A 15664-nucleotide genomic window follows, 5' to 3' on the forward strand; every position below is an offset into this window, starting at 1 on the left:
TGTGATGATATGTGCGAAGTGTAAAGTGTGCGAAGTTGAACGAATGTACATGAGCGATTGTAACGCACAGTGATTCCGAAAATAGGGGATCTATTAGCCGTCATCCACTATGTATTACCCTATATAAAGGGAAAGAAATTGTGTAATGGGGGATCTCTAGAGTGAGTGTTAGAAAAGAAATTAGGGGAGAGAAAGTTTATTTGGAGAGGAAGTAAAGTCTTTGTATTATCTTTTATTCAATCTTTAGATCTTAATGAATAAACAAATGATTTTCACCATGATTTCTTAGAGTGTTACCTAATTAATCTTGAATGGATGTGGTTGTAGGATTTCCTGCAACTATATTTTGGTGCTAGAAAAAAGGTGATTATCAGAAGAACGAGGGGTTGATTTTGATAGAGTACACAAACATTGGATTTGGATCCATGATAATAATGGAGATAAAACAGCGGCAGCAGTAACAGATAAATCATAGAAGTAGAAGCAGAAAGATATAGTCTCTAAGAAATAGAAAAGAAAAACAAAATCAAAAGAGATGAAGAAGTTATTTCTCAAGGATAAATCAATAAATAGAAAAAAAAAGATGACCGGTTAGAGACACGTTGTATCAGTAAAAAGTAGAAGAATCGACACGTGCAGATAGAAAGGCTGGAATTACGGAAGAATGTCGGCAAAGCAAAGTATGAAGAAATAAACATGTGCGATAATTTAGATCGAAAGTTTCTGATATCGCTCAATCTATAAAAATAACGATATGAGAAGAGGCAAAATGTAGGAGTGAAATATCGCACATTCATTATGTATGCGAAGTAAAGGTCATCTAATGTAAACAAAGACAGTCGCACATATTAAAAATAGGATGACATATTTAATGATGTCAGCATAGTCACGAGTAAAGTGTGATGATCTGTGCGAAGTGTAAAGTGTGCGAAGTTGAACGAATGTACATGAGCGACTGTAACGCACAATGATTCCGAAAATAAGAGATCTATTAGTTGTCATCCACTATGTATTACCCTATTGCTGATGGTGGTTTTTAGCGTAGGGTTAAAATCGTAAAACTGTACATCCTACATGACGTCACTATGACCATTAACACATTTATTGAATCAATCAGCATGCCTACGTAAGAATTACCGGGGTACTTTTTTTTTACATGGGTCATGTTCCACGACAAAACCCTTAATATTGACTAACATCATCCATGCCAAATCCTAATTCTCATGATACCGCGCCAAGGCATGCCAACCATGTCAGCCGCACCACTGTGCCAATGGCAAACCATGCCAGCCACATCTTTCCGCCATGGCATGCCAACCATGTCATCCGCACCACTGTGCCAATGGCAAACCATGCCAGCCACATCTTCGCGCCAAGGCATGCCAACCATGCCAGTCACACCACTGTGCCAATGACAAACCATGCCAGCCACATCTCCGCGCCAAGGCATGCCAACCATGCCATCCGCACCACTGTGCCAATGGAAAACCATGCCAGCTACACCTTCGCGCCAAGGCATGCCAACCCTGGAAGCCACACCACTGTGCCAATGGCAAACCATGCCAGCCATATCTGCACGCCAAGGCATGCCAACCATGCCAGCCGCACCACTGTGCCAATGGCAAACCACGTTGGCCGCACCATGCGCCAATGGCATGCCAAACCCTTGGCCCTATCCATGCTGGCCGCACCATGCGCCAATGGCATGCCAAACCCTTGGCCCTACCATGCCAAGCCGTCCAAACCCTTGTCCCCACTATGCCAAGCCATCGGCACCATTCTTCCTTGGCCCCACTATGCCAAGCCGTCCGCACCATTCTGCCTTGGCCCCACTATGCCAAGCCGTTCGCACCATTCTGCCTTGGCCCCACCATGCCAAGCCGTCCAATCCCTTGGACCCACTATGCCAAGCCGTGCGCGCCATTTGTCTTGGCCCTACCATGCCGGCCTTCCCTATGCGTCTACCAAAACGAAAGTGCGACCATCAATGATCACCCTTCAATCCTAGATGCAAATCCTATCCGTCCAAGGTCACCAGACAACGCATGGTAACCTTTGGCCCAAAACCCTAGTTTTGGCCACACCAAACCGCGCCAAGGCATGCCCTGCCACATGTGCCAGTGGCATGCCAACCTCCTTGCCGCGCCATACCATGCCGGCCTTCCGTATGTAGCTACCAAAACGAAGGCGTGCGATGATCAAAGGCCACCCTTCAATCCTAGATGCAAATCTTAGCCGTCCAAGGTCGCCAGACAACGCATGGCAAACTTTGGCCCAAAACCCTAGTTTTGGCCATGCCAAGGCATGTCATGCCACATGTGCCAATGGCATGCCAACCACCTTGCCGCGCCATACCATGCCAGCCTTCCCCATGCGACTACCAAAACGAAGGCGTGCGACGATCAACGACCACCCTTCAATCCTAAATGCAAATCCTAGACGTCCAAGGTTGCCAAACAACGCACGATAACCTTTAGCCCCAAACCCTAGTTTTGGACACTCCAAACCGTGCCAAGGCATGCCATGCCACATGTGCCAATGTCATGCCAACCACCTTGCCGCGCTACGCCATACCGACCTTCCCTATGCGGATGCCAAAACGAAGGCCTGCAACGATCAACGACCACCTTTTCATCTAAGATGCAGATCTTAGCCGTCCAATGTTACCAGCTAACGCATGGCAACTTTTGGCCCTAGTTTGGTCGCGCTTAAATAAAGCTAAAACCCTAACTTTTGGCCGCGCCTAAACCAGGATATATTAAATCCATACCGAGCATGCTTTCATGCCACTGGCTACCAAACGAAGGGTTGCAATAATCAAGGGATACCTTTCCTCTTAGGATGCAAAATCTCGACCGTCGAAGGTCACCGAGCCGCCAAGTCTCCCAAACTCGACTTTCCAGACGAAAACAACATGCTACATGTTTTCCATGAAAACACTCGAGACATCAACGAATGTCACAAACTGGGGGATGCTCATTGGGTATTAGTTTGGCGGTTTACAGCGTGCGACATACACTACGTCCGTTATAAGAAAGTATCATAAGGATGAGGCGGTTAGTAAATACAGGAAGTAATGGTGAAACACTTTCTTTTATAGAACATCAATTCCAGGCGTTACCGGTTACCACCTCCTGCCATTTACTCACCCGTTTTCCATTTCTTAATGAGACCAGAGTACGTTTCACTTCGACTTGTGTAAATAGGCATTACCTATTTCCATCGAACAACAAGTTCAGGTCAGGAGCATACAACACTCAGAAAACATTTGCTAGCTTTCCATCTGTTAGCTTCCCACTTTCTGATACAAGTCGTAGAAAACAAATACTCTTCCAGAATCAACTATTCTGGTGTCAACACTTTCTTCGCTTCCCTCCCCAAAACCAACCCTTCTCCTTCACTTTATGACCGAAGCAAGTCTGGAACGACCATTTTTTTTCTTTAGGCCGGATTTGTACAGATTGATCTCTCGAATCTAAATTACTCCCTTGCAGTACATTGTTTAGGGTTTAAATTCGTTTCTCTCCCACACACCCGAAATTACCAAAATCAGCAGAAACCGTTTTCACCCTCAAACAATTAGCGACCATAGTGGGAGATCAATCTCTCGGTTGCAATATCGATATCCAAATTTCCGATATCACTTTTCACTTCTAACTCCAACATGGGGGAACTCAGATCCGGATCAGCTGTCGAGAACACCAACGCAAAATCTGTCCCTGGTGTTAAAACTACTTCCAACAGCATCACTACGCCACCTACTAACCCCAGTATTACCGAAACCACTCCTTCAGGTGTAACACCGCCGATCATTAAGGCCAGAGCCGCTGCCGCCTCTAATGTCCCTGCGCAACTTGCTAATCCCGGCAGTAATGAAAGCGCTCCTTCAGGCGTTATGCCACCAGTCACCAGGGCCAGAGATGCCGCTACCGCTCCTAACGCTTCATCAAGCATGGCACCTCCAACTTCCACTAAGATTCCAACTACCCCACCAACGGGACGAGAAACCGGAGGAACCAGAGGAAGCCGACCCTATATCACCATCGCTGATTTGATGGAACGACATGAGGTTCTTGCTAGAGCCCATACGGATATGGTTTCGACACAGAAAGAAGTACTCGTCTTCCTCAAAGCCCTGATAGAGGTGTTGCCGCGTGAGTCACGCCCTCCAAAGCCGATTAGAAACGCCTCCAAGAAGTTGGTATATCTCACATTTATCAATGGTATATCAGAGAAGTTGGTATAATTCACCAACTTCTCGTCCAGAGCCAATGGGATGCCAAACCCTTGTCCCTAGCCATGCTGTCCGCACCATGCGCCAATGGCATGCCAAACCCTTGTCCCTACCATGCCAAGTCGTCCAAACCCTTAGCCCCACTATGCCAAGCCATCCACACCATTCTGCCTTGGCCCCACTATGCCAAGCCGTCCGCACCATTCTGCCTTGGCCCCACGATGCCAAGCCGTTCGCACCATTCTGCCTTGGCCCCACCATGCCAAGCCGTCCAAACCCTTGGCCCCACTATGCCAAGTCGTCCACGCCATTTGCCTTGACCCTACCATGTCGGCCTTCCCTATGAGGCTACCAAAACGAAGACGTGCGACGATCAACGCAACCCTTCAATCCTAGATGCAAATCCTAACCCTCCAAGGTCGCCAGACAACGCATGGTAACCTTTAGCCCAACACCCTAGTTTTGGCCACACCAAACCTCGCCAAGGCATGCCATGCCACATGTGCCAATGGCTTGCCAACCACCTTGTCGCGCCATACCATGTCGACCTTCCCTATGCGGCTACCAAAACGAAGGCGTGCGACGATCAACGACCACCCTTCAATCCTAGATGCAAATCCTAGCCGTCCAAGGTCGCCCGACAACGCATGGTAACCTTTGGCCCAAATCCCTAGTTTTGGCCACGCCAAACCATGCCAAGGCATGACACGCCAAACTGTGCCAAGGCATGCCATGCCACATGTGCCAATGGCATGCCAACCACCTTGCCGCGCCATACCACGCCAGCCTTCCCTATGAGGCTACCAAAACGAAAGCGTGCGACGATCAACGTCCACCCTTCAATCATAGATGCAAATCCTAGCCGTCCAAGGTTTCCAAACAACGCACGGTAACCTTTGGACCCAAACCCTAGTTTTGGCCACGCCAAACCGTGCCAAGGCATACCATGCCACATGTGCCAATGGCATGCCAACCACCTTGCCACGCCACGCCATACCTTCCTTCCCTATGCGGATGCCAAAACGAAGTCCTGCAACGATCAACGACCACCTTTTCATCTAAGATGCAAATGTTAGCCGTCCAAGGTTACCAGCTAACGCATGGCAAACCCTTGGCTCTACCATGCCAAGTCGTCCAAACCCTTAGCCCCACTATGCCAAGCCATCATCACCATTCTGCCTTGTCCCCACTATGCCAAGCCGTCCGCACCATTATGCCTTGGACCCACTATGCCAAGCCGTTCGCACCATTCTGCCTTGGCCCCACCATGCCAAGCCGTCCAAACCCTTGGACCCACTATGCAAAGCCGTGCGCGCCATTTTCCTTGGCCCTACCATGCCGGCCTTCCCTATGCGGCTACCAAAACGAAGGCGTGCGACGATCAACGACCACCCTTCAATCCTAGATGCAAATCCTAGTCGTCCAAGGTTGCCAAACAACGCATGTTAACCTTTGTCCCAAAACCCTAGTTTTGGCCACACCTAACCGTGCCAAGGCATGCCATGCCACATGTGCCAGTGGCATGCCAACCGCCTTGCCGCGCAATACCATGCCGGCCTTCCGTATGCAACTACCAAAATGAAGGCATGCGACGATCAACGACCACCCTTCAATCCTAGATGAAAATCTTAGCCGTCCAAGGTCGCTAGACAACGCATGGTAACCTTTTTCCCAATACCCTAGTTTTTGCCACGCCAAACCGTGCCAAGGCATGCCATGCCACATGTGCCAATGGCATGCCAACCACCTTGTCGCGCTATACCATGCCAGCCTTCCCCATGCGGCTACCAAAACGAAGGCGTGCGATGATCAGCGACCACCCTTCAATCCTAGATGCAAATCCTAGCCGTCCAAGGTTGCCAAACAACGCACGATAACCTTTGGCCCCAAACCCTAGTTTTGGACACTCCAAACCGTGCAAAGGCATGCCATGCCACATGTGCCAATGGCATGCCAACCACCTTGCCGCGCCACGCCATACCGGCCTTCCCTATGCGGATGCCAAAATGAAGGCCTTCAACGATCAACTACCACCTTTTCATCTAAGATGAAGATCTTAGCCGTCTAAGGTTACCAGCTAACGCATGAAAACTTTTGGCCCTAGTTTGGTCGCGCCTAAACAAAGCCAAAATCCTAACTTTTGGTCGCGCCTAAACCAAGCCATATTAAAGCCATACCGAGCATGCTTTCATGCCACTGGCTACCAAACGAAGGGTTGCAATAATCAACGGCTACCTTTCCTCTTAGGATGCAAAATCTCGACCGTCGAAGGTCACCGAGCCAGCAAGTCTCCCAAACTCGACTTGCCAGACGACAACAACATGCTACATGTTTTCCATGAAAACACTCGAGACATCAACGCATGTCACAAACTAGGGAATGCTCATTGGGTATTAGTTTGGCGTTTTACAGCGTGCGGCGTACACTACGCCCGTTATAAGAAAGTATCATAAGGATGAGGCGGTTAGTAAATACAGGGAGTAATGGTGAAACGCTTTCTTTTATGGAACATCAATTCCAGGCGTTACCGGTTACCACCTCCTCCCATTTACTCACCCATTTTCCATTTCTTAATGAGACCAGAGTACGTTTCACTTCGACTTGTGTAAATAGGCATTACCTATTTCCACCGAACAACAAGTTCAGGTCAGGAGCATACAACACTCAGAAAACATTTGCTAGTTTTCCATCTGTTAGCTTCCCAATTTCTGATACAAGTCGTAGAAAACAACTACTCTTCCAGAATCAACTATTCTAGTCTCAGCACTTTCTTCGCTTCCCTCCCCAAAACCAACCCTTCTCCTTCACTTTATGACCGAAGCAAGTCTGGAACGACCATTTTTTTTCTTTAGGCCGGATTTGTACAGATTGATCTCTCGAATCTAAATTACTCCCTTGCAGTACATTGTTTAGGGTTTAAATTCGTTTCTCACCCACACACCCGAAATTACCAAAATCAGCAGAAACCGTTTTCACCCTCAAACAATTAGCGACCATAGTGGGAGATCAATCTCTCGGTTGCAATATCGATATCCAAATTTCCGATATCACCTTTCACTTCTAACTCCAACATGGTGGAACTCAGATCCGGATCAACTGTCGAGAACACCAATGCAAAATCTGTCCCTGGTGTTAACACTACTTCCAACAGCATCACTACGCCACCTACTAACCCCAGTATTACCGAAACCACTCCTTCAGGTGTAACACCGCCGATCATTAAGGCCAGAGCCGCTGCCGCCTCTAATGTCCCTGCGCAACTTGCTAATCCCGGCAGTAATGAAAGCGCTCCTTCAGGCGTTACGCCACCAGTCACCAGGGCCAGAGCTGCCGCTACCGCTCCTAACGCTTCATCAAGCATGACACCTCCAACTGCCACTAAGACTCCAACTACCCCACCAACGGGACGAGAAACCATAGGAACCATAGGAACCAGAGGAAGCCGACCCTATATCACCATCGCTGATTTGATGGAACGACATGAGGTTCTTGCTATAGCCCAGACAGATATGGTTCCGACACAGAAAGAAGTACTCATCTTCCTCAAATACCTGACAGAGTTGCTTCCGCGTGAGTCACTCCCTCCAAAGCCGATTAGAAACTCCTCCAACACCCCCGACGCTAGCACCTCGGCCACTAGTACAAACCTTCACATAGGCCACGTTTTTTAGTGTACAGTCCAGCCACGTTTCAGGTTATTTGTGTGGCTATTGGTCATCAGTATAACTATAGCCACATTTTGTTTTACCATGTAGCCATAGTGCACCATTTAGTCATGGGTTTATTCCTAAACCCATCAACTGTATCCATAGGGTATCGTTTGGTCATGGTTTTCAGTTTAATCCAATCACATGTAGCCATAGATGCGTATATGGCCACATTAAATAATTTTGTATGTGTCAAAAGTGTCGGATGACAATAGACACACCTTTTAGACTGTGACGGAAAGAGGATTTATTTAGCCACATTGGTTTGTTTATGTGTCCATAATATCTGGTTTATTAGACACGCATATACTAAGGAATTGACACATTATATCAAACATGACAAAAGATTGACATATGGTTACTCCATATTTTTTTTTGGGAGGATTATGATATGGCTACACGAAAAAAAAATTGTGAACATAGCGTCGGATCCATTAGACACATGAGATTGAATTTTAACTTTTAAAGTACTAGCCATGGTTGTTACTGAGTCTTTTCTAGGCCAAATGCTCCTAGTATGCTTAATTTTCAAGCAACATATGCTAGGGTAATGTTTATGCATGTTCACTGCAATAAAGAAACCTCAAGCTCTGGTGTATAGAAGGATACATTACAAGTGATTGTGGCTTCCAAGGTAATTGCAATACAGCGGGTGCAGCCGGGTGTTTTGTGAAAATAAAACATGTATAGTGGAGTTCTGTTGTGTTACTTTCTCCCAAAATTCCCGATATATAACCATGCCAAAATCCAAAATAGGAAACCATATCTTAAACTTTTCATACAAATCTAGAAGGGACTGCAAACGACAGGAGCCATCTGTGAGACCAACCAAACCTGTTTAACTTATCAATTCACAAAAGCTTTATATTTTTAGCCAATATATTTAATGAAAAAATTTAGATCTACAACCAATATTTTTTATTTACCTCTTTCCAAAAGAAAAAAACAAAAATATTACATCAAATTGATTTTGGAGCCAGCCACTCCAAAACTACGATTGCAGTAGGAATGCATTTCTTTTGCTCTTTATATAACAAGACAAAACAATCCCATAATCAAATTCTTGATGTTTTAGATGCAGAGTTCGTGTCCTACAATTCGAGTGTCAAACTTATAGAGGCATCTGATGGCATAAAAATGACTTCGTCAAAGCTCAGGGACAATGTAGAGTGTTGAATAGCCACAACGAACCTGCAACAGGAAAATAGGGTTCTGAGTTCAAAAAAAACAAGGAAGAAAGAACGAGGCACAACAATTAATACAAGGTGTCAGCCCAACTCAACATAAATTGTGGTCAAGACTTCTTACAAAGAGGACTTTCACAAGATATGGGAAAAACCCTGTCAAGTATGGTATTCAAAACGGTTGAGGGTTAAATTGGAACAAGGAAAATGAGATTAAAATTCACTATTCTTCACAGGCTACACAATACAAACTCCTCACACAAGCAAGTGAACCGCTCCATGCAATTCACTTAGGAAAAAGCATCAGTCCGCCCCCAAATGCTTTCACCATAAAATTGAGAACCATAAGACCTTTAGCACCATCATTTTAAATGTTTTTTTTTGTGGTTAATGAACTGGAGTTTCCATCATATATCTACAGGGTTACGAATCTAATTTGGGTACTTGGAATTCAATTTCACCATATGCTTTGAGTAATGTTATGAAGTGTATAAAAGATTTCTGAAATACAAGTACAACATGTAGTTATAGTGCATGTGCCCATAAATATATTCAAGCAATAGGACAAAAACATACCAACTCTCATTCTCTTGGATATCTATTTAAAAGTGACCAGAGTAGCAAGTTGTAAAGTACAGTAGTAGAAATTTCAATTGAAGTTCCATATGAGACACGGATAAAATGATGTTATTCATTTTATAAAGAATAAAGCACGCAAACATACAGAAAGCATGCTAAGGAACAGGATTAAACATAAGTTCCATCTTTATCGTTCTTTCAATATCATGTCACTAACCGAATAACCACAGATTAAAGGAAATAAAGCGATGTACCTGCGGGAGTGTGTCATTTTGGCTTGCGTATAAGTAAACCTCGGCAGTCAGTTCAGAAGTAATCATTTCGGGATTCTTTACCCAAGTCTTGTGGATCTACAGACGGCAAGATATTATCATTCGCAGAAAAGATTACTGTACTGAATTCCTCATCGTTGCCATCGTCATCTCTATAATTTTTGGGAGGTGTCACAAAAACAATAGACTTTTTCTTATCTAACTGGTCTTTGACATAAAATACCTGCTTAGCTTGTGAGGCTAAAATAAAAGGATCATTTTTGTATCCCAACATAGTAAGGTCAACAATCTTGTAGCCAAGAGCATCTCTTTTGACCCCACGTTTATTATCAACCCAATTGCACTTGAACAGATGAACTTTTCTTTCACAGTAATCTAACTCCCATATCTCTTGCAAGACACCATAATAAGAGGCTTTACCATATGTAACATCATCATCTCTAGATATGTGCATGTCATTTGCTGCAACGCTAACCCCACTATTCTGGTGAATTCTACCATCACGGGATCTTGTGCGGAATAGATATCCATTGATGCGATATACAGTGTATTTCGTTACCTCGTAGAGCGGGCCGTGTGATATCCATCTTAAGTTCTCTGAGATACTTTCTCTGTCGTCTGCCAACTCTTTTTCAACCTGAAATTCATTATTAGGATGAACCTTGAGTTTAAAGGAATATAACACATCAAACAAGACACTTTTTCTATGACCTATTACCTCATTTTTTAACCAAGCGCCAAAAGTGTTAGAGTGCTCTTTCTCTAGCCATGCTCGCTTTTTAGTAGAATAGTTAGTTTCCAAATATAGCTTGTGTCGGCTGGTATGTACAATAACCAAATGTTATTATACTTTGTACAAAAAAAAAACAGGAAAAAAAACAGGAAAAAAAAACAAATTAATACTTACTCTATGTAAGGCTCAATTTCAGGCGTGTTCTGCATTACATAGAAATGTGCTTGTCTCAACTGTTCAGGGGTAGCTATACACGGCTCTTCAGCTGATAACGGTTCTCCCTCCTGAGATGTATTATGCCTATCTAGTGGAATACCAATTGTCCTGATGCTTTTATGGTACTCACAATATATCTCAATCGTCTCTTCTGCAACATTCTCTTCGGCAATGCATCCACAAGGTTGATTCTTGTTTCGCACATGCCCCTTTATAACCTTCATACACCTTTCGAAAGGATACATCCATCGAAAGCAAACCGGACCGCATAACTTCACTTCCCTGGTAAGATGTACAGTTAAATGAATCATGATGTCAAAGAAGGATGGAAGAAAATACTTCTCTAGTAAGCATAACGTCACACAGAGATCCTCTTGCAATTTATCTAGCTCTTCCACCATGATTTCTTTGGCAGATATTGATCTGAAAAAGAAACAAAACCTGATAATAGCATATCTCACAGGTGTAGGCATAATTAATCGAATAGCGACGGGCAAAAATTGTTGCATAAGCATATGGTAATCATGTGATTTGAGTCCGATCAGATTACGCTCTTTTAGGTTCACAAGGGTGGAAAAATCCGAACAATACCCTTCTGGAACTCTTAACTCGGATAGTGTCTCCAAGAATATGTCTTTTTCTTCCGTAGTTAATGTATAACATGCTGCGGGAAGTATCGTTCCTTTGTCATCTGTCTTAGGGTGTAACTCCGATTTTAACCCCAAACGCACCAAATCCTTTCTGGCGTTTAATCCATCTTTTGTATTCCCGTTGTGCAGCAACGTTCCAACAAGACTTTGTCCCACATTCTTTTCGACATGCATGAAATCAATACAATGTTGGACATCATTATAGCGCCAATATCTAAGTAGTCGCTGCCATATGTTGTACTTGCTCCAGTAAGTGGTTTCCCTGCCTTCCTCTTCCTCACCTGACCTATCGACTTCTTTTGATATTTTTCTGATGCGCTCAATTTTCGTTTTTCCGATGCGCTTCATCTTTCCACCTTTTCCAGGTGTAGCCTGCACGTCTTCCCCTTGAGTATTCGTCCCCTTCTTTCCCCATGAATTCTTTATACATTTTACCTCCTCATATATTTCTTCCCCGGTCATTGGTTCTGGAGCAGTCTCCCGCTCTTGTTTTCCGCCAAATGCCCCCTTCTGCCTTCTGAACGGATGCTCATAGGGTAAAAATCTTCTATAACCAACATAAACATTCTTGTTTGAGTCATGAAGCCTAATACTGTGCGTTTTTTTACGACACACCACACAACCATGATATCCAGCGTAGCGACAACCACATAGTGTACCAAGAGCAGGATAATCGTTTATCGTCCACAAAACAACTGCACGTAGAGTAAACATTTCTTGGGAATATGCATCCCATGTTCTCTTTCCCTTCTCAAATAAGAATTGAAAATCTTTAACAAGAGGTTCTAAAAAGACATCGATGTTGTTTCCAGGCGCACCATCTATAAGTAACGACAACATGATGAACTTTCTCTTCATACACAGCCCCGGTGGAAGGTTGTAAATCACAACCAAAACTGGCCATACACTGTGATGTTTGGTGCCTGTGTTTACATCAACTCCATCAGCCGAAACAGCTAACCGCAGATTTCTTGGATCACCTTTAATTTCTGGGAAATTGTTATCTATCTCTCTCCAAGCATGTGAGTCTGCCGGATGACGTAAAACACCGTCTTTGTTTCTAGTGGTATCGTGCCATATCAAATCTTTTGCTGTGTGCTTCGATTGAAACAGCCGCTGAAATCTTGGGATGATGTCGAAGTACCACAATACCTTTGCTGGAACATTCTCGTAAACTTTACCATCCCTGTCAACTTTCCATCTGGGTTCTTTACAAGTAGGACACACTTTTTCATCCTTGTACTCATTCCAATAAAGAATGCAGTTGTTGATACATGCATGTATCTTTGTGTACCCTGAACCCATTGATTTCAATATATTTTTTTGCCTGATATGTACTCCTCGCCATTAAATTACCTTCTTTGGGAAGCATGTCCTTTAACAAGGGTAACAATTCATTAAAAAACATGTCTGATGCACCGTGCTTACTCTTCAACTTAAACAACTGCACAATTGCAGACAACTTTGTGAAGTTGGGACATCCTTCGTATAAGGGCTTTTCAGCATTTTCAAGTAACTTTTTAAACTTTATAGGGTCATCTGCGAACTCTTCTGCAGCCTGCATCATATCTATAGTGTCTGGAGCATCAGTGGGAGTTCCCATTCCAAAATCTTCGTCTGGAGCATCAGTGGGAGTTCCCATTTCAAATTCAGCGTGCATACCATTGTTGACGTTAACTGGCTTACTACTAGTTATTGCCTCATCCTTTTCCCCATGCTTATTCCAAATAGTATACGTTTGATCGATTCCATTTACGAATAAATGATCTTCTACGTCGCCAACGGAGCATGCACAGAGATTTAAACAATTTTTACACGGACACAACATAAGAAATTCATCATATGTCTCACCCTCCTCCTTGAGATGGTTGACAGCATACCGCAGAAACGCCGCAACTCCTTCTCTATAACGTTTCTTCGTTCTATCAGTACTCATCCAGGATTTATCCATTCTGAAACGCAAAGAGACCAGTAGATCCATCAATTGCACTCCAATGAAAGCAAAAACTGATAAATCAATTCAGAAATACAAGCTTAGCATTAACTAATAAATATGTTTCATTTCAAAATAATAGTTATCCCCTAACTTGACAATTTAGACATACAAGTCTTGAAATTACCAATAAATTCAGCACCATTTGAAACATAAAAAATTTATATGGACAAACATGGTAATAACAGATGAAACAGGCAATATGCAATTTCCCTCATACAAACCGATAATCATGCCACACAAACCCATAATCAGACATCCAGTATTAACTCAGGAAAATTGGTCTAGTACTTTCAGTAAATGGAGTCATTTCAAGTTTTGGAATAACACATACTGAAGGGTCTGTATGTCAGCCGCAGTTGGGAGATTTCGCGAGAATGAATTGCAGCAGCTCTAGGGTCAGTGTGTTTGTTAAATTAGAGTAAACACTGATCTGTGCTCTAATTGATTAACTTAGAAATCAAAATGTCATTTCAAATAAGTACTCTAATTGATTAACTTAGAAATATCAGATCATAAGTAGTATGTCCCTAGTTCTATAATTGACATAGTTGGCAACTTTTATATCTCTGGGAGCTCAAATCTTCTTCTTTAGACAGATGTGAAGTCACATCTGTCGAGAAAGAGCTCTAATGTTCATGAAGAATGATTGCACAATGACAATGAGAAAAAAAATACGAAGTACTTAACACTGGTGCATAGTACATCAAGGCTTGAAAAACATACCTATAAGTAACTTTGAGTCAGTTTTAGTGATTCTTTAAAAAAATGCCTTCCTTTTCTGGCTTTTCTCTCCTCGTCTCAAAGTGTTGATTTAGTAGAAATTAGATCCAGAAACAACAAATCCCAGGCAACTGTTGCAAAAAGTTAAGAATTTTATCATTGCAAATTTTCAAATTCTTCCAAAGGTCTTAACTGAAAATGCTCGAAACTGCACGATAGTATTATACATAAAGCAAATCACTAAATCTGTCTCTCATGGAACTGGAAACTCAATGCTTTCACTGAAGAATAATGACACCCCTGAAACAGATTGAAAACAAATACATGTACCTACAATACATCACCCATTTAGCTACAGATTCAAAAACAAATAGGATAACATCAACCATTTAGTTTTATGAAACATCACCAGATTGAATGAAACATCACCCATTCAGCTACAATACATCACCCATTTAGCTACCCATTTTACTAGTCCCTCTAATAGGATAACATCACCAGATAAGTTCTATGAAACATGCTCACAGATTCAACATGATGTACTGAACAACAAAGCAGTAGTGAGCACAGATTCTATATGTTGCAGGAAAAATAATAGACACAAACTTTAGTGCAGCGAAAAAGAATTTTAGCGCACAAACTTCAGACACAAACTTTACTCAACAGATTCTATATGTTGCAGGAGTTAACAACATTTCAGGCAAACATGGGGTATATCATTCAAGACAGAGCATGAAAAGTTCAGAGGTTTAACTAAATTACAATGAGGTTACAGTTCAACAAGCTATCATGATAATTATCAGAGATAATAACTTTAAGGTTTGAGAATGATACCTCCAGTATAAACTGGGTTTAGGCACTACCACATATTGTGATGCTCCTTCTTACCCCCTCCTTGGTTTGTATTTCAGCCTCACAAGTACCTGGTTGCTCAAAAGAGATTGTCAGGACTAACAAATTCAGAGAGCATCAATGTTGACTAACATCAAGGGAACCAGATGAAGCTAACACATAGTGCAATGGGTTACAACAAAATTCAAAAAGCTAACATAGTAACACTTATTACTACGCAAAAATCATCTAGTATAATGAGAATTTCAGCAATCTAAGAATGAATGCTACAACATACCTAAGATGGGAGTAAATCAGACTGATTTTAGGGTTGAATCTATAGATATTCTAAAACATCAAGGGGCAATAATCCCGCCCAAAAGTTATTTCTTTTGATTTCAACCCCAAAATAAAAAGGTTAGGGTTCAAATAAAAAAATAATTGACTGGGATTATTACCGCTAGATGTTCTCAATATTCTTGATTTCATCAGATTTTCATCCTATGGAGGTGCAGAAATATTTCCAAAATTGAAGACTAAAT

The 15664-nt window shown here is 42.8% G+C and overlaps 1 protein-coding gene across 1 annotated transcript; it reads right to left on the reverse strand.

Annotated features, from left to right (window-relative positions):
- Positions 1 to 10010: 10010 nt before the first annotated feature.
- On the reverse strand, positions 10011 to 13556 carry LOC113339610. The gene is made up of 8 exons (XM_026584851.1): positions 12932 to 13556; positions 12499 to 12870; positions 12011 to 12396; positions 11517 to 11734; positions 11265 to 11348; positions 10884 to 11207; positions 10695 to 10794; positions 10011 to 10613 (listed from the first exon to the last, which is right to left on the reverse strand). Exons 1-8 carry the CDS (start codon positions 13554 to 13556, stop codon positions 10011 to 10013), a joined length of 2712 nt encoding a protein of 903 aa, XP_026440636.1.
- Between the last annotated feature and the right edge of the window lie 2108 nt (positions 13557 to 15664).

This window comes from Papaver somniferum, unplaced genomic scaffold, assembly GCF_003573695.1.
Source record: "Papaver somniferum cultivar HN1 unplaced genomic scaffold, ASM357369v1 unplaced-scaffold_21, whole genome shotgun sequence".
NCBI lineage: Eukaryota > Viridiplantae > Streptophyta > Magnoliopsida > Ranunculales > Papaveraceae > Papaver > Papaver somniferum.

Excerpts from the sequence above, each read along its gene's own strand:
- LOC113339610 (XM_026584851.1), bottom strand. The coding sequence starts at position 13,556 with ATGGATCTACTGGTCTCTTTGCGTTTCAGAATGGATAAATCCTGGATG. Across the intron at positions 12,871-12,931 it reads GGACATGCTTCCCAAAGAAG|GGTACACAAAGATACATGCA; the intron begins GTAATTTAATGG and ends CAATGGGTTCAG. Across the intron at positions 11,349-11,516 it reads GAGTTAAGAGTTCCAGAAGG|ATCAATATCTGCCAAAGAAA; the intron begins GTATTGTTCGGA and ends TTTCTTTTTCAG.